General features: G+C 39.7%; 1 protein-coding gene across 4 annotated transcripts in view; it reads right to left on the minus strand.

Annotated features, from left to right (window-relative positions):
- Nucleotides 1-209: 209 nt before the first annotated feature.
- LOC111872214 (G kinase-anchoring protein 1) overlaps nucleotides 210-27936 on the minus strand; it is an 86310-nt gene continuing 58583 nt past the window's right edge. Inside the window, exons 6-7 of one of the 4 annotated variants that reach the window (XR_002844185.1) lie at nucleotides 8439-8522; nucleotides 833-915 (exon numbers count right to left, since the gene is read on the minus strand). Coding sequence is in view for 3 of the 4 variants with exons in the window: in XM_023865874.2 (XP_023721642.1) it covers nucleotides 783-915 (133 nt within the window). In the remaining variant the exon portion in view is untranslated. Of the gene's footprint in view, nucleotides 916-8438; nucleotides 8523-27936 lie in introns of those variants that run through there. The other 3 variants (XM_023865874.2, XM_023865875.2, XM_023865876.1) reach the window with 3 other exon arrangements.

A 27936-nucleotide genomic window follows, 5' to 3' on the forward strand; every position in this document is an offset into this window, starting at 1 on the left:
CAAATTGTTATTGGAATTAATTTCCCTTAAAACTAATAAAATGTACCAGGCCTTTGAATTCTATTGTAATTAGAGTAAGCATGCACATAAATTTATAAGTATAGCTGGTGCAAATCATAACAGCAAAATGTTTTCATAAGCCCTTAAAGAAGATGGTTTGTATGTTACAAGGAGGTTGAGTAAAACTATTTTTTAATTGCATAACTTCATGGTTTTGCCACATGTGTTCCAACTTCAATTTATTATTTGTATATTATTCACAACTTTATATACAAATTATACAATACTTGGCACCTCATACCTATCTCTCTTAGACCTGTGGACACAATAAGGAAAACATTTTCTTTTTGAGGTAATTACAATATTAAATGAAGAATGATTAGTTTATTCTCAAAAACATATTCATTTTAAAGCAACATGACAAAAAAGTATTAATTTTTATTAAAGATAAATAAGGTGTTTATCATCATGCCACCTTCAGATTCTTTCTCAATTTGACTTTGAACTTTCAAGCACCATACATTTACCACTGCAACTCAAGACACTCTTATTTAAAAGGTAGGAAAGTTTTAGTAGATTGGATTTTAAAATAATAAACATGAAAACACTGTGACATGGTAGTTCAGACACTTCTATCTGTACACCCAATATCCTGGTTCAAGCTATTCTTTCCACAAATGACCACTTTTAAATATAGTCACACAGATCTGTATCCTCAAAACCACAATATACTTTGTACTTTTACTTATATCTTGCCAACCTACGGTTACATCAAGTTTCATTCAAAATAAAAAATTAAGTGCCACAGACTTCTGGCAAAGTCCGTTGATTTGGCATGGAAAACCTGTAATGAAATTCGGGAGTCCACATTGTTCAGTTTCACTGTGTTGTTTCACTGGCCACACGCTTCTTGTGCTGAAACAGATCATATACTCAGTTCGATAAATATGTCTACCACTGTGAGACTTGAGGTTCTCTTGGTAGTGACTAAGAAGATTTATGTCTTCTGGGAATGTGGTGTACTATAACCAACATTTCAGGGAATCTGACTGCTTCCATCAGGATAAAGAGAAAGATGAGTGTGGAACATACAGCATATAGAACTTCCCTTACAAGCACATGGCCCAACACTGATTAGGTTCTACCTCTCCCATGACCCTCTCATTCATTTTACCTTCTTTCAATTTTTGTTTCCTTACCTTCAGTCAGCCTTCCTCTTCTAATTCTTTTTTCTTTTCCTTCCTTGCTCTGCCATAAAGTTCAGTCTGTCCCCTGTGCCTTTCTTCTCTGATTCATTTTCTCCCACTACTCTGCCATAAGCTCCCAGGTTAATGTCTTTGTCTGTTCTATCCACTCTGTACTTGAAAAGTTCCCCCTTTTCTGTGCTACTGCTCGTTAATTCTCTCTCTACTAACTTCCTTCTACAGTGAAACCTCACTTATGCACTTCCTAAGGGGCTGCCTAAAATAAATATAAGATTGAGAAAAATGTAAGATCGGGTAAATGAGAATGATATAATGCAAAGAAAATGTCATTCCCTTTATATCTAACTTCAGAAGGTCATTTTAAAAAAATGTCTGAACACTTAACAACATTCCTTCGGTTATTTTATGATGCTTCATCAACTGCTGCTGTTATGTAGCATCAGTAAGATAAGATGATTATAACAGATGAATGGAAAGTCTGAGAAAGAAAGTGGTCATAATCTAATCCAAGGTACTATCCTAGCGTTGAAGCACAACAGATCACTGTAGGTAGCGGTGCAAGGGCCGAGAAGGACTACCCCTTATATTCATTCATTCATTCATTCATCCATCCATCCATCCTAGCGTTTGTCTGGATATACCAGCAAACGTGGTACATACCTAGTTACACTATTTCTTAACCGTCCAATAAGAGGCTTTTTGTTACTTTTATTCTTGAGCTTTCTCAGTCAGTACAATTCACTTTCAACTCTGAAGCACATTACAATACAGTTCTGGCTGCTTCCAGTCATTTCAGTGCATCCAAGAATGATGCTTTATGTTCTGCAACTTCCTCTTCTTCTTCTGACACAGTCAAATGTTGTTCTTACACCTGGTTGACATTCTGGATCCCATAAACCTTGAGAGCACTGTCACATGTTGTGTAGTCCTCAAAGTGCACTCCAAGAGATTTTACACTGTGCCAGTCACCCTCTTCATCTTCACTGAGTTTCACTGCACTGTCATCATTGCTGCTGACATGATCAATTGAGAAACCACACTTCACAAAGCAATTCTTGATTGCAGTGGGTGTTATCAATCTCCAGGCTTCTGCTATGAAGTGCACAGCAGGCAACACATCCAGCTTCACCAGTGTAGGATCTTGGAGCAGTTTCCTATCTATAATGGTCTTCTGAATCAACTGCTTTCTGTAATAGCACTTGAATGCATGGATGATTCCCAAATACAAGGGGCGTCCAAGTTCTAAGGTCTCCGATTTGTTTTCTCAGGACTGGGAGCAGATAGACATATGTGGTTTAGTTTAAAATACGTGTTCACTCTTTGTGAATGCATGACAGAGATGGCAGCACTCTACGGCACACAGAACTCTAGTGGTACCAGCGAGAGTGAGAAGTGTTTTTGATACAGCGAGTAATCATTCGTTTTCTCCACTTGCGTGGTGTAGCACCCATTGAAATTCATCGCCAGTTGAGTGAGACGTGTGGTGATGGTGTCATGAATGTGAAAAATGTGCGTTCGTGGGTGCGACAGTTCAAAGAAGGCCGAACGTCGTGTGATAACGAACCAAAACAATCTCGGCCTTGCACCAGCCGGTCTGACAACATGGTCGAGTGAGTTGAGAAAGTTGTTTTGGAGGATCGCCGATTGAGTGTGGAAAACGTCAACTCCAAAGTTGGCATTTCCGTGGGATCTGTACATAAAATCCTGCATGAAGACCTGTGAATGCGGAAAGTGTCCTCCAGGTGGGTGCCACGAATGCTGGCGGATGACCACAAGGCCGCACACATGGCAATTTGCCAGGCGATGTTGACACGCGATGAAGGCATGAATGGGACTTTCTTTTCATCGACTGTGACAATGGATGAGACATGGATGCCGTTTTTCAATCCGTATTGCATCAGCAATTTTCCAGTGGTCAAAACAGACTCCTACAGAAGCGTTCGCAGCGGCCATGGAATCATGGTGTCGACATTGTGAAAAATGTGTATGGCTGCAGGGAGATTACGTTGAAAAGTGACAGAAGTTTCAAATTTTTTGTATGTTTATTGTGTGAGAAAAAAATCGGAGACCTTAGAACTTGAACGCACAAGGCAGAAAAGCTGTTGCTGGCTGGTACAGTTAAGTGGGACAAATAAAACTTTTATTATTGAGAAATGTGTTCTCTGGGTGAGCAGCATTGAGCAAAAAAAAAAAAAAAAGCAAGATTCTGCAATTTCTAGCACACAGTTTTGAATCTACTCATGTGAAATAATCTTGAAAACTTTTGGTGGTGGTCTCAGAATTTGTATTAGTTTAATATTTTGTAGGCAGGATCTTGATATTCTTGAAACAATGTGAACGTTTATATTTTCCAGTTACAAGAGGTGGAGGGCCACGCCATACCTCAAGCGGTTAGTCGCTGGCTTCCCACCACGGCAGCCTGGGTTCGAGCCCAGGTCTGGTCAAGTGGCACTGGGACAGGTTTTCTCCAAGTACTTCGGTTTCCCTTGCCAATCTTCATTCCAACAATTGCTCCACAATCACCCTCACCTATCATCTGGTACAATAGGCCAGAAGTGGCCGCAGTACAAGGGACTTAGTCCCACCCCGCTAGCAATAAAAAAATACAAGAGGCGGTAGTTTATCATTGCCATCAGCACTGCATGTCAACAGTACAATAACCCTCTGTTTAGATTTTATATGGCAAAAATCTCCTTGAAAAGTGAATGATTTGCAAGGTTGTAGACCAAAAACAGACCAGTCACATCACCACTGTATGTATCACAGATGATTTTCTGCAAGAGTCAGTAATTTTTCCACTCTTCTACAGTTCCTGGATTAGCAATCCTGCTATCACCTGACAGAATTCTCTAATCAATGTTGTCTCCTCTAATATTTGCTAATCAATCCACTGAAAACCGAAAAGTTGGCTATTCCCAGACAAGTAGCAAGGTACAAGGCCTTCTCCTTGAGGTGGGTGTCAAGCATTATTCTCAAACCATGCAGCAAGTGCAGATCCCAGTTTCTCCCACGCAAATGTTTCAGCAATTTATACTGCTCGGACAAAAGTCCACACTGGACACAACTTCTCTCAGTTTCTTCACAGTCCCTAACAACAGAGATCAGCGTGGACACTGAAAGTCTCGAGCGTGATGCCAGTTCAACACATGCGCCAACATGTGTACCACCTTCTGCTGAAATATTAATTTCATCACTTATTTTCAATGATTTCCATTTTCATTATTATCCATAATTCATCCTCTTGCTGTGAAATTTGTCTTAATTGACAATAATATTTGGTCTCTATGAGAAGAAGTTACATGGGCACTGGAAGATTGAAGAATTTAACCTGGGTGCATTTCTGCCGAATGTTTTACTTATGAAAAAACACTTGTTGTGTTGGAATGGTCATTTCCTTATAACACAAGACATGAAAAAGAAACGACCCTTTCACTGAGTTTTATTAAAATGCAGAGAAAGCAAAGCTGACCTAACCAGTGAGCAACTTGGATTATAGAAGCAGAGAAATCCCCTCATGTCTGATAGGCCTTAGTTAAGTCACATGGTGTGTGCAAATCACTTGCAGCTGTGCATCAGCCAATTGGTGGTATGTACAATATATATACGGAGAGGGCAAATAAAGGAAAATGGTAACTGCAATCTCCCAGAATTGTTATCAGCCTTAGTTGAACACATGTTACTGAATGGAGCAGCACAAATTGAGGAAATGGCAACGGAACTCAAGGAAAGACTGAGAAACTCAAATTCCAGGCAATGGAGCATGCCAGTCTTCTCACAACTGCATTGCTACATGGTCTCTTTGTGTCAGCTGTTCTTTAAAGCACTTCAGTGATTCGTTTGTTTCTTAAGATGGAAATAAAGGTTGACTAACCCGCTAATTTTGTTTTTGTTCAGTTAATTGTGCAAGAGCCTGGTATATATGACAGCCATCACCCAGACTGTGCTAGGCAGGACAAAAGAGATTTGGCTTGGGAAAGAATTTCTCGTGAGATAACTACGTAACATAAAACCAGGTGAATTTTTGTAGTCAGGACTAGAAAGATGAAGTGCAAATGTAGGGAAAATATGCAGTTCAAGAAACACAAAATCTGTTGAAGTTTAACAGTATTGTTGTGGGAATTTTGCTGGAAACATGCAAAAAGTATGTAAATTCATGAAAAATGTAAAATCCAAGATCGTATAATCAAAGATTCAATTTATTACTCAACAGTTCACTCAAAGGCTATATTTCTCTCTCTCTTCACTCCTACTGGTATGCACAGGGCCCCATACCACCCTCTCCCAATATCCATAGTACTACTCAGTTAACTCTTCAATCGTGAAGATGGAGGCAGCCCATTCCTCTAGAATGTTGGTAAACATCTACCAGAGTACATAGTGTTATGTCACAGAAGTAGGCTGACCATATTCCCTTCAGACAAAACCGAGACAGGAGGGTGACCAAATTGAGATGGTATTATTGCGCCGCTCTGATGAGCAACCGCCGGCAGACTTTAAGTGTGTATCAATTCAAGCATGACAGAAACCATACATATTGCAGGCTATGGATGTAGAGGGCTGCATTTGGTCATCATCATTACTATACCATGTGTATTTCTCTGATGAACTTACTTTACACAACAAATTATGATCTTTCAATATCATATTATATCTCAGCATCCTGTTGCACTCTACACGATAAATGATACACACTCCGTCCCAAGTGCAAACAATATATATTATATGTCTTTGATCTTGTTCTCTTCTACACTACATGTTTCGGCCTCAATCGGCCACGTAGTAAATACAAGCAGCGGCACGCACACAGGAAGACCACACAGAATAACACCTGTACAGTGTGGAACAAGAACTAGCCGCTCCAGCACTTTAGACATAGGGCGAGTAACCCTAACAATTTTAAATTCTAAATTTAAAATTTAGAGAAAATTTTAAAGGATTTTAAAATCATAAATAAAGGTTTTATATTGCTACTACAGGAAAATTTGACGTGTGCAACATAATCTACATACCAGACACATATCGAGGTAGATACTGATAACACGAAAAAAAAAATAACAATGTGTTTTTTAAATGTTAAATTTTAGACTGGGTTTCAGTGTGGCAGCAACATTAAGAGTATACACCTGATGATGGCCGATAGAGGCCGAAACATGTAGTGTAGAAGAGAACAAGATCAAAGACATATAATATATATTGTTTGCACTTGGGACGGAGTGTGTATCATTTTTCAATATCATGTCATAGAACTTATCACACTCCATGCCACAATTTAGTCTTACTATCAACATAGCTCTCAATGTCTCAACACTTAGTTGGGATTTCTCCCTGGTCCACATATAATTTATAATAGAGATTATTCTTTCAACAGATGCTGTGCTTCCAGGAAGACAAAGAATAAACTCTACTACATTAGAAAAATCATGGAATTCCAGGCATTTATCATATTCTTTATTAATTTAGATAAACAGTCATTTGCCCTAAAACTTTGGTTGTGACGCACAGCATGATAGGCAACAAGAGCTTCACTTGCCGCAATTTTACCCGCTGCACCATTACAATCACTTTCAACAACAATGAATGATGTTATATTTTAGCGTCCTGTTGCACTGATTTAAGTCCATGATTTATTTAAACCGTCTTGCAGTGCATACACTCATCTATCTCCTTCTCTCACAGGACAACATGTAGACAAAACTTACATTTTTATGAAAACGACAGGACAGCTAGAAAATAATAAAAAACGGTACATATGGTGAGCCTACGCAGAAGGCAATCATCTTCATAGCCACCATGAAGAGAGCCTCAAATCTCACATCTCTCTGAGTGTTATTCATGGAACATCTCATGTCACATCACAGATGCTTTATAATGCAGCAACAGCTATGTTATTAGTGTGAACACACATAACCACATGTTAATAGAACATGTCAAACAGTTTGCAGACATCAGCAAACACATCACTTTTAAGAACAAACTGTGTTAACATTAAAAAAGTAAATTAGAGGCAGCATTACACTGGATATCTTTTATTTCCTCCTTCATATCTTACACACAATATACAAGGGGGTACCCAAACCGAACTTATTTTTTTTAAACTTATTTATTCAAATTTTAAGCACAAACCTTCAATCCCCTTCAAAGTACTCTCCACTTACACTAATACATTTGTCCAGTCTTTTATTCCATTTTTCAAAACATTGTCTAAATTCATCTTTTGAGATGCTTGACAGCGCCTCCGTCGTTTTTTCCATCACCTCAGCAACATCGGCAAAACACTTTCCTTTCATGTCTCTTTTCATTCGAGGAAACAAAAAAAAAGTTTTGATCATTTCAGGACTCTTCTTTCAAAGCACAGCATGCTTCCATGCGACCTTGTTTTTGTTCAGCAGTCAGCAGTCGTGGCACGAATTTCGCAGCCACCCTTTTCATTCCCTAATCTTCTGTCAAAATTCGCTGAACTGAGCTCCAAGTCACTCCCAACAGCTCCACAATTTCTTCAATGGTCTGTCGTCGATCTTCCTTGATGATTTCACGAATTTTTTCAACATTTTCATGTGTTCGGGCCGTGGAAGGACGACCAGAACGAGGTCTGTCATCAATTGACATTTCACCATTTTTGAAACGGGAAAACCACTCAAACACTTGAGTTTTCCCCATAGCATCGTCCTTGTATGCCGTTTTTAACATTTTAAGAGTTTCTGTTCCACTTTTCCCGAGCAAATAGCAGAATTTCGCCGCTGCACGCTGTTCACGAAAATCAGCCACTGCAAAAACGACGATCACACAAAACAGTTGTCACTACAAATTCTGCCAAAACTAGTCCTTACCTTCTGAAACAACGGTAGTTGGCTTATCGACTCAGGAATGTTAGCTCTATGCGCTCATAGCGGCAAAACGCGGTACTACAAAAGCTCTACCCACAAAAAAATTAGTTTGATTTCTTTTGGGTACCCCATCGTATGATAAATAATGAAACGTCTACCCTGAAGATGGATGCAACATGTTTCTCCAAGTTAATGGTGCCCACCTACTAGACTACATGGTACCTAGAATATCACAATATGAATCTTCATGTTGAGAAAATCACAAATATTATAATATAACAGAAGAAGGTTTGCCCCTTTCTTCAAAACAAGTATTTACTGTACTGTTGCACAGTACAAAATTACATTATAACAGAAACTGCATAATAAAGTGTAACTTAAAATGCAGCAAAAGACATGCATTTATTACCTATCATCAAATGAGAAATAACATGATTGTGATTGATGACTTGGAAGAAGTGGTCTATTTCTAGGTGGCTACGACAGCATTTACCTGGAAGAAGTGAGAAAAACCACAAAAAGAATTAGGTGGTCCCCCAGAAAAGATTCAAGTTATGTACCTCCCAAATATGAAGCAGAGTGATAACCACTATGACACTCAGGAATCAACTGCCAAACATTCCTCATCGGAAGATGAAGTACTTTACAGGTACTCAGCAGGGTAGAGCAGCGATTGTCAATGGACTTGATGACAAGGGTTTAATCCCTAGGAGGGGTGGAGAGTTCTCTTCTCTGCTATGTCCAGACCAGCTTTTGGGTCAACCCAGTCTCCTATCAAATGGTATTTGAGGCTATTTCCTCCTGAGTGAAGTGGTGAGTGTGATGCTGACAACTCACCTGATCTTGTACTAGGATTAAGTGTGTGAATGAGTGGGTTTAAAGGCATGTGAGCACCTGCAGTTTTATGTTCCAGGATAAAAATCAGGCACAAATATATTTTATAAAACCCAGTTTAATATTAGAAAATACTGAATGTATGTTATGCTGCAGAGTGGTCTAACAGTATTGTGAAGGAAACCAATAAATACTAGCTTAAAGATACACAACAAAACAGGCCCAGTGATATGTTAAACCACTGAAAATAAAGTGACTCAAAACAGGAGAATAAAACCTCTATACTGTCAAGAAATGCCACAATGTCAGGTATATTACAATGATTATCTCCTAAGATGACATGTAATATAACACGATGATGGAAGACACAGAATTACTGGATTTTTTTACTTTTCCCATTATCTGGTATTCTAGAGAATAGAAAACACATTTCGGAAACTGGATCTGTTCTGTCCTCGGGAGAAGACACGAGAAGACACCTCCTCAGTTGAGCCCCTCCAATCACTGGAATCTACACGATAGAAGGTTTGACATTCTTCATCATAGGAAATGCAAAATAGTAAGAGGGACATCACACAGAGTACAAACTGGTGCCACGTCCCATCACTGCAGGACATGTAAAATGGTAAGCGGTGCATCACACAGGGTTCGAACTGGTGCCAGGTCATCATGCAGCAAATACCCATAAATAAGGTGCGTGAGCCCAATCTAAGGAAAGGTAACCAGGACTTTCTCCTTCCTGATGAGCTCAAGGACTGCCACACCTCAACAAATGGCTTCACTGCACGCAGTTTATCCTGTGTATAGGTCAATCATCTCACCATGAAGCACAAACATCACTGCCAAGAGCTCATTCTGACATCACAATTCCATTCAAGGTTGCCTTCTTAATAGTCACATCAGTGGCTTCAATGCCAGGCAGGTCTGTATAGCCAGGTACCCATATCAAAACACAACAAACTTCCCTGCCTTACAGATATGTGAAATTTAGCACACAATCATTAAAAGACTGTGTGGTTGATTGTACAAGTACAGAGACTCTGCAAGGCAATCAGAGATTCTTTTGTAAAGGTTGTTGATGATGGGTATAAAGATGAGCTCCATACATGGCACTGAGTTTAGCAGTAAAACTGCTGTCATTTTTACTGAGCCAACTGGAACCTTCATACATCAAGGAATAACCAGATTACCCATGAACAAATGATCTGTCACTGGAAACTGCCATTTAGTCTGGAAAGCAAACAGGAGTTCAGCTAAAAGCTGGCAATGCCTATGGGCAGATATTCTGCCTGTCATGTCTTTGACAAGTTAAAGGTCACAAGGTTGGCTCTATGATATGGCAAAGAAGAAGACACAATAATTTAATGGGGCCAATACATGGCAAGCACATGTCAAGACCCTGAAGGAGTTCATGAAGCACATGCCCAGTGGTCAAGGAACTGCAATGTGCAACTCATATCTATTACAGCTGGCTGGATGAAAGAACACATCATAAGACGGACTGGGTTGAGTTTCTACCTTTGCCAAACAAGAACACAGCATAAGATTCTCTGCAAGGAGACAGGAAATTATCCAGATTCTAGTATATATAGACCCTTAGGCCATTTGATACAGAAGGCACCAATTGCAACAAAAATCCCAGTGCTGTGGACAGGGTCAATTACACAAAACTTGACCTTTGCTGTGAAGTTATATGAGGGAGAGTCAGTAATAGGTCACAAATGGAAGTAAAACAGTTGTAATGGTTGTAACAGGTTTTCTATGTGTATCACCAGGTAGCAGCACAGTCCAGCTTCGTGAATATCTAGGTAGCAGACATGCATGCACCATGTTCAGAGGCTGCTTTCTGTAGTAAAATGGCAACCACACTTGAGGAATATACTACCGAAGATCAGCGCTCTGTTGTGCATTTTTTGTGGGCAAAAGGACTCAATGCAAAGGATATTCATGAAGAAACTATTCCTGTTTATGGTGGGAAGTGTTTGTCGCATAAAGAGCTTCACAACTGATCGAGATATTCTCTCAAGGAAGTTTGAAAGTCACAGATGATGCCCAACCAGGTTGCCTCGTTGAGACTGCAACAGAAGTGACTGTGCAGCAGGTGGCAGAGCTGATATGAGCTGACAGGAGGATAATGACAGACAGTGTAACATCTTCACTTGGGTGTTCCTATGGTTTAGCATATAGCATAATGCATGATCATTTGCAGTTTCAGAAAGTGTGCGAATGGTGGATGCCCAGAGAACTGAAGGATCAAGAAAAATGAAGTGAATGAGTCTGTCCTTGGAACATCTCTTATGGTATGCATATGAAGGAGAAGATATGCTTAATAGGATTGTTACTGGGGACAAACTGTAGGTGCATCACTACCAACCCGAATCAAAGCCAGCTTCAATGCAATGGAAGCATCCCAGTTCACCTTCAACCAAAAAGTTTAAGGTTATGAGCATACCCAGCTCAGAAGGTTATACTTGCTGTGTTTTGGAATTCTCAGGGAGTACTCTTAGCCCATTTCAGAACAGTGGTGAAAATGTGAATTCTCCATTGTACCATGATGTTCTGTTTAAACTTTGGGATGTAATTCACAGAAAAATTCCAGGCCAACTGGAAAGGATATTTCTTCAACATGACAATGCCAGACCCGATTCAGAATGACCAACCCAGGAGAGAAGTTAAGGACTACAGTGGGAACTTCTTGAATATCCGCCTTACAGCCCAGACTTGGCGCCTAGTGACTTCCCTATGTTTGGTCCGCTAAAAAACCACCTTGGTAGCAAACGATTTTGGACGAAATTAGTAATGACAATGGAGTTAAAGTAGTAAATTTTGCCACATAAAAAAATCTTACTATCAGAAAATTGGACATTGCCTCATGGGAAGATAAACAATCAAATCGACCATATTTTGATTGACAGGAGACGGCATTCAAGCATACTTGATATCCGATCATTCATGGCAGCAGTTTGTGATACTGACTACTACCTGGTGGTGGCAAAGGTTAGGGAAAGACTGGCAGTGGGCAAATAAACAATGCACAGTGTTCATATGGAGAGGTTCAATCTTAAGAAATTAAATGAGGTAGAGGGTAAAGAGCAGTATCATGTTGAAATCTATATAAATAAAAATGGAAATGCTCGTTTGTTCAAAATCTTAAATCCCTGAAAGTTCTTCATCAATTGCTTTGAAATTTTGATACAACGTTGCATTCGAATACGCGCATTTCTATATACCTATTATATAGATGTCACACCTGTGACAGGTAAAAACATGCTTCTTTTGAAAAACAGCGCCATCTGTTGGACGTAAAAGCAACATACGCTATACTAAATATTTCACGATTCCATTTCAATCTTTCCGATTGCATTGTTAAATTGGATTTTCATAAATTTCGATTTATTTTCATTTTGATTTAATTACTTCGTGTGGCATTGCGTTGGAATTGAGCTGTGTCATCTACCATACCATTTTGTGAGTATAGTTTATTTTTTCCTTCTTTTATTGTTTTTCATTTCGTTTTCTTAACTGTTTCCCTTATTTTTCAGTGCAATTGGCAGTGGAATTGAGCTGTGTCGAGTGATCTGCGTCTGAATTGAAAAATTTCGTTAATATTTTTTATTTTTTTGTTTCTTCGTTTTCCAGTTCGTATTCTTTCTTTTTTTAATGTTTTGCAATTTTATATGTTTTTGTTATAACTTTCTTTCTTCTTCTTCAGTGCAATCGATCTGCTTTAGTTCATTCAAATAATGCCTCGCAGAAGATCAAACTTAGGTCGTCATACTCGTGGAGCGGAAGCAGTGCGACGAGTAATTGCAAATCAAACTGGGGAAGAACAGGAATCAGCGAACGAGCGAAACAGGCAAAGAATGGCTCAAATACGTGCCAAGGAAGCAGCAGAGCAACGTGCAGCCAGACTTGAGGATGCACGGTTGCGAGCATGGCGAACGCGTTCTGCAGCTTCAGATCTGCTTTGTTCTCAACAGAATGAATGCGACAGGCTGAGAGTGGTTGAAAGACATCAACGAGAAACAGCAGATCAACGTCAAACACGACTCCGTGCTCAGCAATGATGCGATTACAATCACCTTGCATTCCGGTACAGCCCAGCTGAAGATTATAGTTTGAGCTGGCATGTTCTCATCAGCACTATGACTGAAGTGTGTCCTTATTGAAAGGCTCTGAAATTTAATGGAGAAACGAAAGGAATATGTTGGGCTGTGGGAAAAATTAAACTGCCTCAACTTGGAGAACCGCCAGAGCCATTAAAAACTTTGCTTGCCATATATACCGCTGAATCAAAGCACTTCCTATCTAACATCAGGAAATACAACTCATGCTTCCAACTGACGTCATTTGGCGCAGAAATCGTAACAGCTCAATTCATGTCAACTTTCTGAGTGAAAGGACAAATTTATCATAAAGCCGGCTCCCTGCTTCCATTCCCAGATGGTCAACTTAAATTCCTACAAACGTATTTCATCGGCGATGGCAATGATGAATTGAATGCACACTGCGGAATTTCTACCGGCATAAAAAGGTCCTTCGTTTCCCAACGGCAAGAGCTTCTTCACGAAAAAACAATTTAGTGCATTTGTTCAAAACAGCAATTGACATGATGCCATCTGATACACATAAGATTGTTATTCATGCTGACAAAACGCCTGCTGGACAACATGTGCGAAGATTCAATACTCCAACTATAGACGAGGTGGCAATGTTACAGTCGGAGATCAATTCCAACCTAGAGATACTGTTCTTCATCGGAGAAAGGATCAATTGACTAAAGTTGCAGAAACTCATCGATGCTACGATGCCCTGCAATATCCAATCATTTTTTGGGGTGGTGCCGATGGATATCACTTCAACGTTAAGATGATAAATCCAGTCAGTGGCGAAGTAACAAATATGAAATGCAGCGCAATGAACTATTATTCATACCGATTAATGATTTGAGAGAATGAAGCCAATCACATTTTGAAATGTCGTCAATTGTTTCACCAATACATCGTAGATATGTATGCAAAAATCGAAACAGAACGTTTGATATTCATCCGTTTGAATCAGAACAAGCTTCGCTCTGAAGAATACATTCATTTGTGAGATGCAGTTGTAAATGACAGTGATACAACTAACATTGGAAGACTAACCATTTTGCCATCTTCATATACAGGCAGTCCACGTCATATGCATGAGTATGCTCAAGATGCAATTGCGTATGTTCGTCACTACGGGCATCCAGACCTATTCATTACATTCACATGCAATCCACCTTGGGACGATATACAACAGCCCTTACTACCTGGGCAATCGCCGGTGAACAGGCATGACATCACAGCACGTGTTTTCAGACATAAGCTGAAATCGCTGATGGATTTCATGGTAAAACATGAAGTGTTTCGATCTGTGCGCTGCTGGATGTACTCAGTGGAATGGCAAAAACGAGGATTGCCACACGCACATATACTAATCTGGCTCTATAACAAAATCACTTCAAATGAAATCGACAATGTAATATGCGCTGAAATACCCGATGCCGACGTCGAAGTATTTGCATGAAGTTGTGACGAAAAATGATACATGGACCTTGCGGTACACTGAATCCAAATTCACTATGAATGATAGATGGAAAATGCTCTAAGCGATATCCTCGAGCATTACTATCCAACACAGTTACAGGAGACGATGGATATCCTTCATACAGAAGAAGATTAGCAGAAGATGGCAGTAAATTAGCAACCATACAAATGCAAAATGGTGACATCGAAGTGGATAACTGGTGGGTTGTTCCATATTTGCCTTTGCTATCAAAAACATACAAAGCGCACATAAAGATGGAATACTGTAACTCCGTTAAATCGATCAAATACATTTGTAAGTATGTGAATTAGTGCAGTGACATGGCAGTTTTTGGCGTGTAACCAGAAAGAAGTGATAGGACTGCTGTCATACATATCGATGAAATCGCACAGTATCAGGCTGGAAGATACATAAGCAGCAATGAGGCTGTATGGAGAATTCTTTCATTTCCCATACATGAACGAAGTCCAGCTGTTGTTCGCTAAGCAGTACGTCTACAAAATGCACAACGCTCTTATTTCACAACTGCAAATGTGCAACAAATAGCACTGAATCCACCGGCTACAACGTTAAGTGCTTTCTTCGCGTTATGTCAAAATGACGTGTTTGCAAAAACACTGCTGTATTCGGAAGTGCCTACGTGTTACACATGGACTGCAAGTAGAAAATCATTTGAACGACGCAAACGAGAAGAGCAAGTCGATGGACAAATTGGCATATTCAAAGAAACTACAATAGGCAGACTGCACACCGTGCATCCCAATCAAGATGAATGCTTCTTTCTTCGCATGCTATTGGTAAATGTGCCCAGTCCAACGTCTTTCCAGCAATTGAGAATTGTCAATGGCGTTACACATGCCACTTTCCGTAGTGCATGTCAAGCTCTGAATTTATTGGAGAACGACTGACCCTGGGATGTATGCATTCCTGATGCATGCAACACGTCACATCCACATCAAATTTGTGCATTGTTTGCAATCATATTGACCGCCTGCTCTCCTTCATCTCCAAGAGTGTTATGGGAGAAAAATAAATCACACATGGCTGAAGATATTTTCCGTCAAATATGCAAGGAAAATTCCAATATGAACATGGATTTCACAGCAGAAACCTGCAATGAAGCATTGATAATGATTGAAGATTTGTGCCTAGAAATTGCGAACAAAGTTCTCAATCAATTGGGAATGCCATCACCGAATCGTTCTGCTGCTGCTTTGTTCAATGCAGAATTGCGTCGTGAACAAAATTACAACACGCGTGATCTTTTGTCGTATGTGCAATCAAATATTCCTAAGCTAGCGCTTGAGCAAAAAGACATTTACGATCAAATAATGCAAACTGTCAATAACAGGGTTGCAGAATTATTCTTCTTACATGCGCCAGGAGGAACTGGTAAAATGTGCCTAATTAGATTGATTCTGGCAGCAATTCGATCCCAAAATGACATAGCCTTAGCTCTTGCGTCGTCCGGAATAGCTGCGACATTGTTACCGGGTGGAAGAACTGCTCATTCCGCTTTGAAATTGCCATTGAACATGCAATTCATTGAAACTCCCACGTGCAACATTTCCGAAGCATCAGGCATGGAAAGGTATTGCAGAAATGCAAACTTACTGTTTGGGATGAATGCACAATGGCACACAAAAAAATCGCTCAAGGCTCTTCATCGATCATTGCAAGATTTGCGTGGAAACATCAGACCATTTGGGAACGCATTAATATTGCTTGCAGGAGATTTCAGGGAAACATTACCTGTAATTCCTCAATCAACACCAAGAGACGAAATAAATGCTTGCCTGAAACACTCTACTTTGTGGCGACACGTAAAGATGTTAAAATTCACTACAAATATGTGTGTCCAGCTGCAAAACGATTGATCAGCTGAGATATTCTCATATCAATTGCTGGAAATTGGGAACGGAAAGGTGCCGGTTGATCTGACCTCAAGACGAATTTCATTGCCTCATAACTTCTGCAATTTAGGACGTCAAAGAAGAATTGGTTGAAAAAGTATTTCCCAATATTCAAACCAATTATAAGGACACAACTGGCTGAGTGAACGAGCTATTCTTGCGGCCAAGAACAAAGACGTCCACGAACTTAACAATATCATTCAGTCTAACATTCAATGTGAGGCAGTCACATACAAGTCCATCGACACTGTTGTGGAAACAGATGAAGCGGTTAATTATCGAACAGAATGTTTTAATTCACTCGATCTGCCAGGGATGCCACCACATGTACTGCAATTGAAAATAGGCGTGCCAATTATCATGTTGCGAAATATCAACCAACCAAAGCTTTGCAACGGCACGTGGCTTGCAGTAAAAAAATTATTGAGCAACGTCGTAGAAGCAACAATCTTGACAGGACCTTTCAAAGGTGAAGATGTCCTCATTCCTCGCATTCCTATGATTCCAACGGATGTGCCATTTCAATTTAAGAGATTGCAATTCCCAATTCCATTGGCGTTTGCGATCACCATTAACAAAGCTCAGGGCCAATCTTTAGAATTGCGCGGTTTAGATCTAGACACGGATTGCTTCTCACATGAACAATTATACGTTGCGTGTTCTAGAGTCGGCAAACCAGACAATGCACAGACAAAGGAACAACAAAAAATATTGTATACCCACAAGCATTGTGAAATTAAACATATTAGAAACGTGTGCTTTCTCTTTTCTTTCTTTTCCATTTAACCAGACTGAGCCACAGCAACACGTGGCTGGGTACAGCTAGTCTCAAATAAATTCGTGGCTTTTGAAAACTTGGACAGTGAGGTGGATGTTAATAAATATAAAAATTTCTGCCAAGGAGAGTCTAGATTATGAACTGAAGAAGTATAAGCCATGGTTCGACAGAGGATGCTCAGAATTACTAGACCAAAGAAAACAAGCCCAACTGCAATGGTTACAGGATAATGCGAAATTAATAGAGATAATCTGAAAAATATAAGACATGAAACCAGCAGGCATTTCAGGAATAAAAAGGAATATCTGAAAGATAAAATTGGTGACCTTGCAACAAACAGTAAGAACATAAACATTTGAGAACTGTAGTGGAATAAATTACTTTAAGAGGGGTTACCAACCTAGAAGTAACATAGTGAAGGATGAGAATTGAGATCTGCTTGCAGATTCCTACAACACTTTGAATAGGTGGAAGAACTACTACTCTCAGTTACTGAATGTACATAGGGTCAGTGATGTTAGGCAGATAGAAATACATACTGCCAAGCCATCAGTACCTGATCCTAGCCCTTTTCAGGCTGAAATTACTACTGAAAAGTTCAAAAGGTGTGTAGATCACCAGGTGGTGATCAAATTCTGGCACAACTGATTCAAGCAGGAGAGGAAACATTATGTTCACTAAGATCCATAAGCTAATTACTTCTATTTGGCATAAGGAAAAATTGCCTAATCAGTGGAAGGAATCTATTATTGTACCAGTTCACAAGAAGGGTGATAAAACTGACTGTAGTAATTATCGGGGGATCTCACTGTTATCAACTTCATGTAAAATTGTATCCAATATTTTTCTCTCAAGGTTAAGTCCATACATAGATGATATTATTGGGGATTATCAGTGTGGGTTTCGACATAATAGATCAACTACAGATCAGATCTTTTGCATTCGTCAGATATTGGAGAAAAAATTTGAGTACTATGAGACAATACATCAGCTATTCATAGACTTCAAAAAAGCCTATGATTCAGTTAGGAGGTAAGTATTGTACAATATTCTGATAGGGTTTAGGATACCCATGAAAATAGTTAAGCTAATTAAACAAAACTTACAGTAAAGTCCGTATAGGTAAACAGTTGTCCGATAAATTTCCTATCCAGAATGGTCTGAGACAAGACGATGCTTTATCGCCACTCCTTTTCAACTTTGCCTTAGAAAATGCTATTAGGAAGGTCCAGGAAAGCCAAGTAGGACTGAAATTAAATGGGACACATCAGCTGTTGGTCTATGCCGATGATGTGAATCTACTAGGTGATAACATAGATACCATAAAGAAAAACACACAAACTTTAAGTGATGCAAGTAAGTAGGTTGGTCTAGAAGTAAACACAGAGAAAAAGTTCAAATACTTGGGAATGATATCAAATCAAAACCTGATTCAGGAGGAAATTAAGAGGAGACTGAACTCTGGTAATGTTTGCTACCATTCTGTCCAGAACCTTTTGTTGTCTCATCAGCTGTCCAAAAACAGAAAAATTAGAATATACAAAACTAAAACAAAGTCAATAGAAAGTCCGTCGAGTGTAACAATTTTTTTTTAGGTCACTTCTTTATCACTTTTGCCTTACATGTTTCGGTTTAATAAAACCATCATCAGAGGCACATATTACAATCATGAAAACACTGTCGTTGTTTAAATGTACACAGTATATATGCTGCGTGGACGCTGCTACAATATGTCGATGTGTAAAAGCACAACACTTGCTAGGATTATTGAATGCACGTTCAAATCTCGCATTCCATCCGAAATTGCCCTCAAGTTAAAAGTTAAAATATTTAAAAATTTAAAACATTTGAAGTAAAAATGTTAGGCTCCTCCTTGTTAATTCATCCCGAAGATGGGAGATGGGAGATGAATTAACAAGGAGGAGCCTAACATTTTTACTTCAAATGTTTTAAATTTTTAAATATTTTAACTTTTAACTTGAGGGCAATTTCGGATGGAATGCGAGATTTGAACGTGCATTCAATAATCCTAGCAAGTGTTGTGCTTTTACACATCGACATATTGTAGCAGCGTCCACGCAGCATATATACTGTGTACATTTAAACAACGACAGTGTTTTCATGATTGTAATATGTGCCTCTGATGATGGTTTTATTAAACCGAAACATGTAAGGCAAAAGTGATAAAGAAGTGACCTAAAAAAAATTGTTACACTCGACAGACTTTCTATTGACTTTGTGACTGATAGTGTAACGGACCAAAATGAAACAATTCAAAATACAAAAGTAAAATTTTGCTTCTGGTTCTGTATGGGTGTGAAACTTGGTCTCTGACATTAAGGGAGGAAGGGACTGGAGGTTGGAGAAAACTGCTTAATGAGGAACTTCATACCTTGTACTCTTCTCCAAGTATAATTAGAATGATCAAGTCAAGGAGAATGAGGTGGGCAGGGCATGTAGCACGAATGATGGAGATGAGGAATGTATTAGGATATTGGTAGGAAAGCCAGAAGGAAGGAGACCACTGGGAAGACCAAGGTATAGGTGGGTGGACAATATTAAAATTGACCTTAGAGAGATAGGATAGAATGGTATGGATTGGATTGATCTGGCTCAGGACAGGGACCAGTGTACATTGAACACGGTAATGAACCTTCAGGTTCCACAAAATGCTGGGAAATTGAGTAGCTGCAGATTTGGCTTCTCCTCAAGAAAGGCTAAGGTCCATAAGTAAGTTAGTAAGTAAGTAAGGTAGCAAACGTTTCGCTGATGATGAAGTTGAAATGGAGGTGCGGAAGTGGCTGATACAACAGTCACAGGACTTCTATGCTGCGAGTTTTAATGTGCTGGTAAAGTGATGCCACAATTGTATCAATGTTGATGAAGGATATGTCGAGAAATAAATGTTTTTTCCAGGTGTGAATATCACATGTTTTACATTTTATATCCATTTGTGATCTATTTACTGAACCTCCCTTGTACATTAAGCTGCCACAGTCTATCTCGGAGCAGATCTGAGCACAGTACAGTTGAAAGATAATATCTGGTCTCTGCCCCAATACCTGCCACTTAAAACATTTAAAACGTTAAGTGACCATTCATACTGTTATGTATCACAGTGACTAAGACCCAAGTTTGGATGGGTGAATCGGTTTATTGGCTCTTCACTAGTTGTAACTGCAAATAACTGTAACACTTTCAAGATTACTGTAATTACAACACAGAAAGTCTTCAATTCACGTGTCAAGTCTTCACAGGTCTTTAACTTCTCTTATTTATAAGCACTCTGCACTAGTCTCTCAATTGCCTTGAACCCTCCTGGACTGTCCATTCCACTTAACACATTGAGGACCGGTTGCATGATATCATGCTTTTGGCTTTTAAATGTGGCAGACCGGCCACATGATATCATGATTTTAGGACACATTAGGTTGTAACACACTATACCTGGCTCTGGCACCACCCAAATGAATGACTACTGCATAATATTACTCTGGAATGTTTGCTTAGTAGGCAGTAACTTGACCTCCCTGTTTTGGCTCCCCCTCCAAAGGAAAATGATCTTTGACCCTTCAAGCTGTTATTTACCAGGCAGGATGTTAGTGCAATATGAATCAAGGACAGAAGCTGTTGAAGACGAAGCGATCTCTCGGAGAACAAGAAATATCTGACTTGTTCTCCGATGAGCTATCTGACATTCCTTCTGAGTAGTGAAAGTGACTCAAGACAGTGGCAGTGACAGGGGATGACAAACAATTGTGGCCACAGACAATAAAGGTGAAAGTAGCTCCAATGAAAGTGCAGGTAGTAAAATTGCGGGGACAGCCACATGGGGAAAAGTAGACAAAATGCCTACTTTGGGACAGTTTACTGGAAATCCAAGGTGAAACAAATTCCATCAGATGCAACGTGGTGAAACCACATTCAGGAGGAAGGGGGGATATTCTTCTTCAGTCCTGGAGGGATCTCGTGTTGTGAATATGATTTCCACAATTCGAGCATGGTTGAGGTTCAAAGGAGACATGGACAAGTAAAGAAGCCTATCTGTATTTCTGAGCATAATATGTTCATGAAGGGAACTGATAGAGGCGATCAATACTTGGCCTATAAATTGTGCCATTTTCAATTCATTTTTGGTTTACAAAAATCTAAACCATGATTCGAAATTGAAATACAAAGCATTTCTGATGAATGTGGCAAAGGCATTGGCTACAGACCAGATGGTGACGGCAGAATGAGAGTCAGACACAGACTTATTGCGACCAGGCCCAACAACTCCCACCCCACACAGGCCTCATGCGGACACCCCTGGGTGACTCTTGGATGATATGCAGAAACATACCCTTGTGAAAATTATGAAGAGTGAACAGTCCAAGGGGAAGCATCCTTCTAGGCAATGCCGTGTTTGCACAGTTCACAGAAAAAGGAGTATGACTGCCTACATTTGCAAATTGTGTAATGCCACTTCACAAAGGGGAATGTTTCCAGAAACATCACACTCTCAAGCACTTATAGGAGCACTGGTAAGTGATCTCCAAAAATTTTAGTTCATTAAATTAATTAGGAGATTTTATATTAATTTTTAAAGTGAACAGTGCACAAATTAGGGTACTGGTTTGAAAATGCCGGTCCACATGGCAATTTAAATATTTAAATTGCCAGTCCTCAATGTGTTAAGTTTAACCTCTTTGGGACGGGCCATTTAAATTTCAATAGTGGCAACGGGATGTAGTTAATTTAAATGCCCGCCATTGTAGAGTAATAAAAATTGTAATCATGTTACTCAAAATGCTGTGATTTCTACAATTTTTGTGATAAACCAACGAAATAAACGCTACTTTTATCTAGAAAGTATATAGAATCAGATAATGTAATTTACAGATTTTAGAATCTGTAAAAATAGTTACATTGATTCAAAAAAAAAATTTCCTCAATTTTGAGCGTCTGTCCACAAAAAGCATAAAGTTTCTGCACAATACGTTTCTGCAGTATAAATGCATTGTGGTGACACACTGTCTGTGTTTTTTATCTGGCAATAGGAGAGGATGTTTACGTACTGCACATTCTCCAGTCATGTAGGCTTCCTGTATACCAGAGTGTGGGCCAGTTCTTATCCTACATTGCCTTATGAAACTCTGTTTGTTTATTCAAGTATGTCAGACTGTCAACACAGAGGCAGTTCTTGGAATATCACCTCATACCACTTTCTTCCAACTCCCTTCAGAATAAACTGTAACGCATTCTGAATGGTGTGATTTACGAGCAGCCTCTCAATTTCGACTTCTTCAATGCGAAAAGGGGCCACGGTGCATAGTTGAAATTGCGATGTTTTATAAGCGTTATGAATAGAGGACACCACTCGCTGTCACTGGCATACTTCCTGCTAATATGAGACTAATACTGCATGTGTGTGCTTCGCGTGGAAAACAGAGTTAATTACGGACAAAGTGCATGAATTGCGAGTCGGACTCTGCATTCAGTGACATGCAACATTCAGTTAGATGATGCAGGAGGGAAGACAGTCTACTTATAAAGCTGGTGTCCAAAAATAATGTAAGTAGAACAAGAATTTCTATCTTAAAATTAGATTTGAAACACTGTGCGCACGCGTGGACTGCGCATAACCATACGGTGTCTTTCGGCCACTCGGCTTTACTTTAAAGGTCCCCATATGGTGTCCTTCGGCTCATAAAGGTTAAACAGGTCTTCATTATGTGGGTGCAGCAGGGACAACACCGAAAAGAAAGTCATGTGATAACTAGAACTGTTGGAATGTGATGTCATTGCACCTGAAGTGTGTTTACTGAGCCACTCCATAGAAACGGGTTGCATATCCTCATTGTTCCACTGGTGCATGCATGTATTGCAAGGTCCATTACCTAGCAACACTCTGGCCATCCATGCTACAATACTTAAAGCAGAACTATCACAAACGTAGTTTACACCTGAGTTTGCTATCAAAAACAAAGCTTAGAAAGTTGAAAGTTGAAGCAAAGAGAACAGCACTTCTGTTAGAGAAAACATCAAAGGAAAAACATAAAACTTACAACAATGTAAAGTATATACTTTGGATCATAAATGAAGAGAAGGAAGATCTGTTCCGCAGAGTCCAGTGTGAGAAATGATATACAGTAATCTGTTACTGGCATTTACAGAACCATGTTCTGGGAACTCTAGTAGGCAGCAACGTCACCAACATACAGCAATACTCAGACAGATGAACCCACTAAATTGATGACCTCACTAATTGAAACTGAAAACATGTTCACACTTAAAAACCAATCCTTGTGGCACCCCATTTTCTTTTTCTGATAAAGAATACACAAAAACGTTAGATTAAATGATAATTCTGGAGAAAATAAAAAGAAACCGTGATAACCAAAGTTAAGATTCCACATATAGAAGGTTCTTAGGACACCTCACCACTAAGCTGTCTCATAGGGCCATGCCATAGCTAAAGCGGTTAGTCGCTGGGTTCCCACCGCAGCTGCCCGGGTTCGATCCTGGGTCTGGTCAAGTGGGATCTGCGGTGGACAAAGTTGCGCTGGGGCAGGCTTTCTCCGAGTACTTCAGTTTGCCCTGCCAATCTGCATTCCACCAAATTCTCCATTATCAAATTCACCAGGGACAGGCACAATAGGCCAATCAGTGGCCGATGCGCCGAGTGGACCCAGCTGGACCCACTAAGCAAAAAAAAAGCTCTCCAAAACCACAAAGACAGGGAAAAGGTGCCTGCATATGAGATAAGAATTCTGAAATGGTGCTCAAAGTTCATGTGTTCAAGGGTGGATGTATGACTTTGGAACCCACATTGAGCAATCCTTCAGAAGAAGACTTAAACTCCCAAGGACTCAAACAAGACAACAATTTACCATATATTACATGTTCTACTCACAGCTTGCAATACCAATAGGGCTACAACTAGTGGTGATGGAGTGATTCTTACTGTATTGCAGAATAGGGATAACCACTGCTTCTCTCCATGCAAATAGAATGAGTTCTCTGACCACATACACCTGGACATGTAAAGCAAACATTCCCTGCCTGCATGTTGAAGGTGACATGTCATTTGGTTATAGATACCACTGGGGCCTGCAGACATAATGCCATGAAAGAAGTTCATTCATACTAAACATGACTTATATGGTGCTGCAAGCTAAAAGGCAAAGTTCAGCAGTACAGCATCTGCATTGCCGTTAAGAAGTATAACTGAAAGAATGTCATTATCAGACCCATAAATAGAGGGTGTTCCTAACAGAATGGTGGGGTTTTAGATACGTATATATTTCATATTTCTTACTGTGTACAATCATAACATGTGTCAATCGGAAGCTTAACTGTCCAAATTTTATGTACATCCATCAAAGTGCCTCTATGTGCGCACCTTTCGTTACCCAGCACACATCAATGCGATAGTCGAATTCCTGCCACACCTGCTGCAGCATTTCAGGTGTGATGGTCTCCACAGCACGACTGATTCTGTTTCGGAGATCCTGGAGCGATTGGGGCAATGGGGTACATAAACCATGTCCTTCACGTACCCCACAAGAAGAAATCACATGGAGTTATGTCCGGGGATCGGGGTGGCCACCGGAGAAGGGGGGCATCTTCACCTGCAGCACATACAATCCATCTTGGGGAAGGACCAGATTAACCATTAAGAGACGGGCCATTTAACCTTTAACGGCCGAATGTTATAATTATTGGCAGCAAGCAGCAAGCCAGCTGGCCGAATGTTATAATTTTTAGAGGCAAGCCACATGCTTCCTTTGTGAGTGCTGGCAGTTTGACCTTGGGTTTGAAACCCAAACCAACTCATGAACTTTCATGTCAGATGTTTATTTGTTAGCTCTGAACAATGAAATCGTTTATCAGGGTACTGGTTTCGAAATTATTTACATTTAGATATGACTGTTTATGACCTGGTGAGCCAATAGAAGTCAGCTTTGTTTTGAGAACTTAAGAGGATGAAATACTCGTGGGCGGTGCTTTCATATCAGTGTTACCAGAGCTTTCAAGGAAGTGTTACCCATTCAGGGATTTGTTTGCAGTGTTGTTTTCTCAGTTAGGACGTCAGTGGTGGATTTTCTAATATTTCGTTATTAGTTAGGAAGTCAGTGTCAGACTCCTATATTTCTTTGAATATCATTTTTATTGTGTCTCGGAAGAGGTATAAACCCACTGAGCCAGTGTTACTTTGTGAGTGAAGACATCTTCGTCACTGTGACTTTCGGTATCAGTGGCGGACTGGCACTTTTCGACTGCTATTGCAATTATTTTGCATCACAATTTTGCGAGTGTTCCTAACAGTCTCGCTTTTTCAATCATCATAAATTATAGGATTTTGCTGGAAGCCCCTCCCTCAAGAGAGAACCTCAAAAAAAAAAAAAAAAGCCCGATACTCAAAACTCCTCGATGCTGAAGAACTGGAGGAAATGTTGATGGAAGATGAATCTGATGAAGAGTTGGAAGAACTCGATGCACCTTCCTCCATCAGATGACAACTTCTGAGATGAATCTGGCCATCCTACCAAACCTCATGTAATTGAAGACTACAATGCACACATGGGCTTTGTGGACAAATCTGACAGAATGGTGAACAGCTATAACACTGCTCGGAGAACACGGAAGTGGACAAAGAAATTGTTATTCCTCCTTCTAGATATGACTATTCACAATGCATATATGTTACACAAGTCATGTGATGGAAAAATGACGCACAAAAAATTCCGCGAAATTTTGGTGCGTGATTTGATTCTTCAATCACATGAGGCGAATATCACGGTCAGTGGCATTTCTCGGGGGAGGCCAAGTTCATCTGGAGCCCAACTGAGTCGACTGGAGGTGAAACATTCAAAACACTAGCCAGCTAAAGGGAAACGAAACAAAGACGTCGCGTTTGTTCTATAAACAAGAAAAGCAGGAGCACGCTTTTCTGCTGTAAAAGTGTGATGTTGCGCTGTGTGTCGTGAACTGCTTCGAGAGTGGGACACGCGCATCAGAGTGTAAACTGTGAAGTAACGCAGTACAAACCGTGTACAGTCCGAACCAAATATTATTGTATATAGTGTCATCATATTTACATCACCACCATGATTCAAGTTTGTAGAAAAATCAACGGGTAAGTCCTTTAGAATTTCATAACGTATATAATAACGATTATATTTTGCAATTCATGACAAAATAATCACAGTTAGTTTTCATTTGTAAAACCTGCTCTTTTGTGTATATGTAGAAAATTTTATTATCTTTCAGGTTCTTTTTAGTTCATATTCCGATGTTGCATAGAACGGAAAATATGCATTTTTTTTCTGAAAGTTTACAATGTTAAAAGATTTGGGGCCATTTAAATTCCGGCCGTAGGAGCTGCCGGCAATTTAAAAGTCCGTACGTTAAAGGTTAAATTCCGGTAATGGTCGCAGGCTGGAGTTAATTTTAATGCCTGCTATTGCAGAGTAATAAAAATTGTAATCATGTTACTGAAAATGCTGATTTCTGCAACTTTTGTGATAAACGAACGAAATAAACGCTGCTTTTATCTAGAAAGAATATAGAATCAGGTATTGTAATTTACATATTTTAGAATCTGTAAAAATTGTTACACTGATTCCAAAAAAAAAAAATTTTTTTTCCTTCAATTTCGAACGTGTCCACAAATACGCAGCATACAGTTTCTGCACAAAACGTTTCTGCTGTACAAATTCCTGCTGCTGACATCATTCCTACTCTCATTATCTGGCAAGTGGGTTGGAAGCTTATGTTTATAAAACACATTCCAAGTGACTAGACCCTTTCTGTATAAACAAGTGTGGACAAAGCTATCGTATTCTGTCCTTGACACTCTCAGACTGTTTATATCTGAGAAGAGACACAAGGGATACAGTTCTCCGAACTGTACAAACAGTACCGCCAGAACATCCAAGCGTAGTGCGTTGTGTAGTGGATAAAACATCCACCATGGCCTCCTTTCGCTTGGAAGAAGATGAAATTGAGTGCCAGCTGCTCAATGATACAGATTCAGACTGTGCCATAGAAACCTCAGAGAGCAGTGAGGAAGAGATTCAGAAATTGAAGCCAACGAAGACCCATCATCTTCATCGGCAACCTGGGGACCAGCATGGCAGGAGGCGTGTGAATAATTATTCCGGTGGAGCTGTGGGGTTAAATATCAATGGAGCTCCACATGTAAATAAGGATTCCACTCCTTTCTGTGTTTTCATGCTCTACTTCGCAGGGATTATCTGTCTGCTGGTGGAAGAGATGAATAGGTACTACCACCAGTACCTAGACAAACTTCAAGACGGACCTTCTCCACGGCCTACGTGACCGATTCCGAGATGTTTCTATTTCTAGGAATAATCATTCAAATGGCACATGACATTTGAGACAGACTAAAGGACTACTGGTCGATTGCAGAACAATTTGCCATGCCTTTCTACTCTAACACAATGAAACGCGACCGTTTTCTACACATTTTTCGTTTTCATTTTGCAGACAACAATACAGAAGCTGACAGGAATGCCGACAGTTATGACCGACTATGGAAAATTCAGACCATCTTCGACACTCTCAATGACGCATATGAAAAATATTATAACCCTTCCGAACATTTGGACAGACGAGATAATTTTTAAATTCAAAGGGAGGGTGTTTTTAGGCAGTACATTCCTAAGAAACAGAAACGTTTCGGAATCAAAATCTTCAAAATTTGTGATGCCGCTGGGTATACTTATGACATGAAGGTTTATCTAGGGAAAGACAGAACACGTGCCAACCAAGACGTGACAGCGACACATGCTACAGTTAGG

The sequence above is a fragment of the Cryptotermes secundus genome, unplaced genomic scaffold (assembly GCF_002891405.2).
Source record: "Cryptotermes secundus unplaced genomic scaffold, Csec_1.0 scaffold710, whole genome shotgun sequence".
Taxonomy (NCBI): Eukaryota; Metazoa; Arthropoda; class Insecta; order Blattodea; family Kalotermitidae; genus Cryptotermes; species Cryptotermes secundus.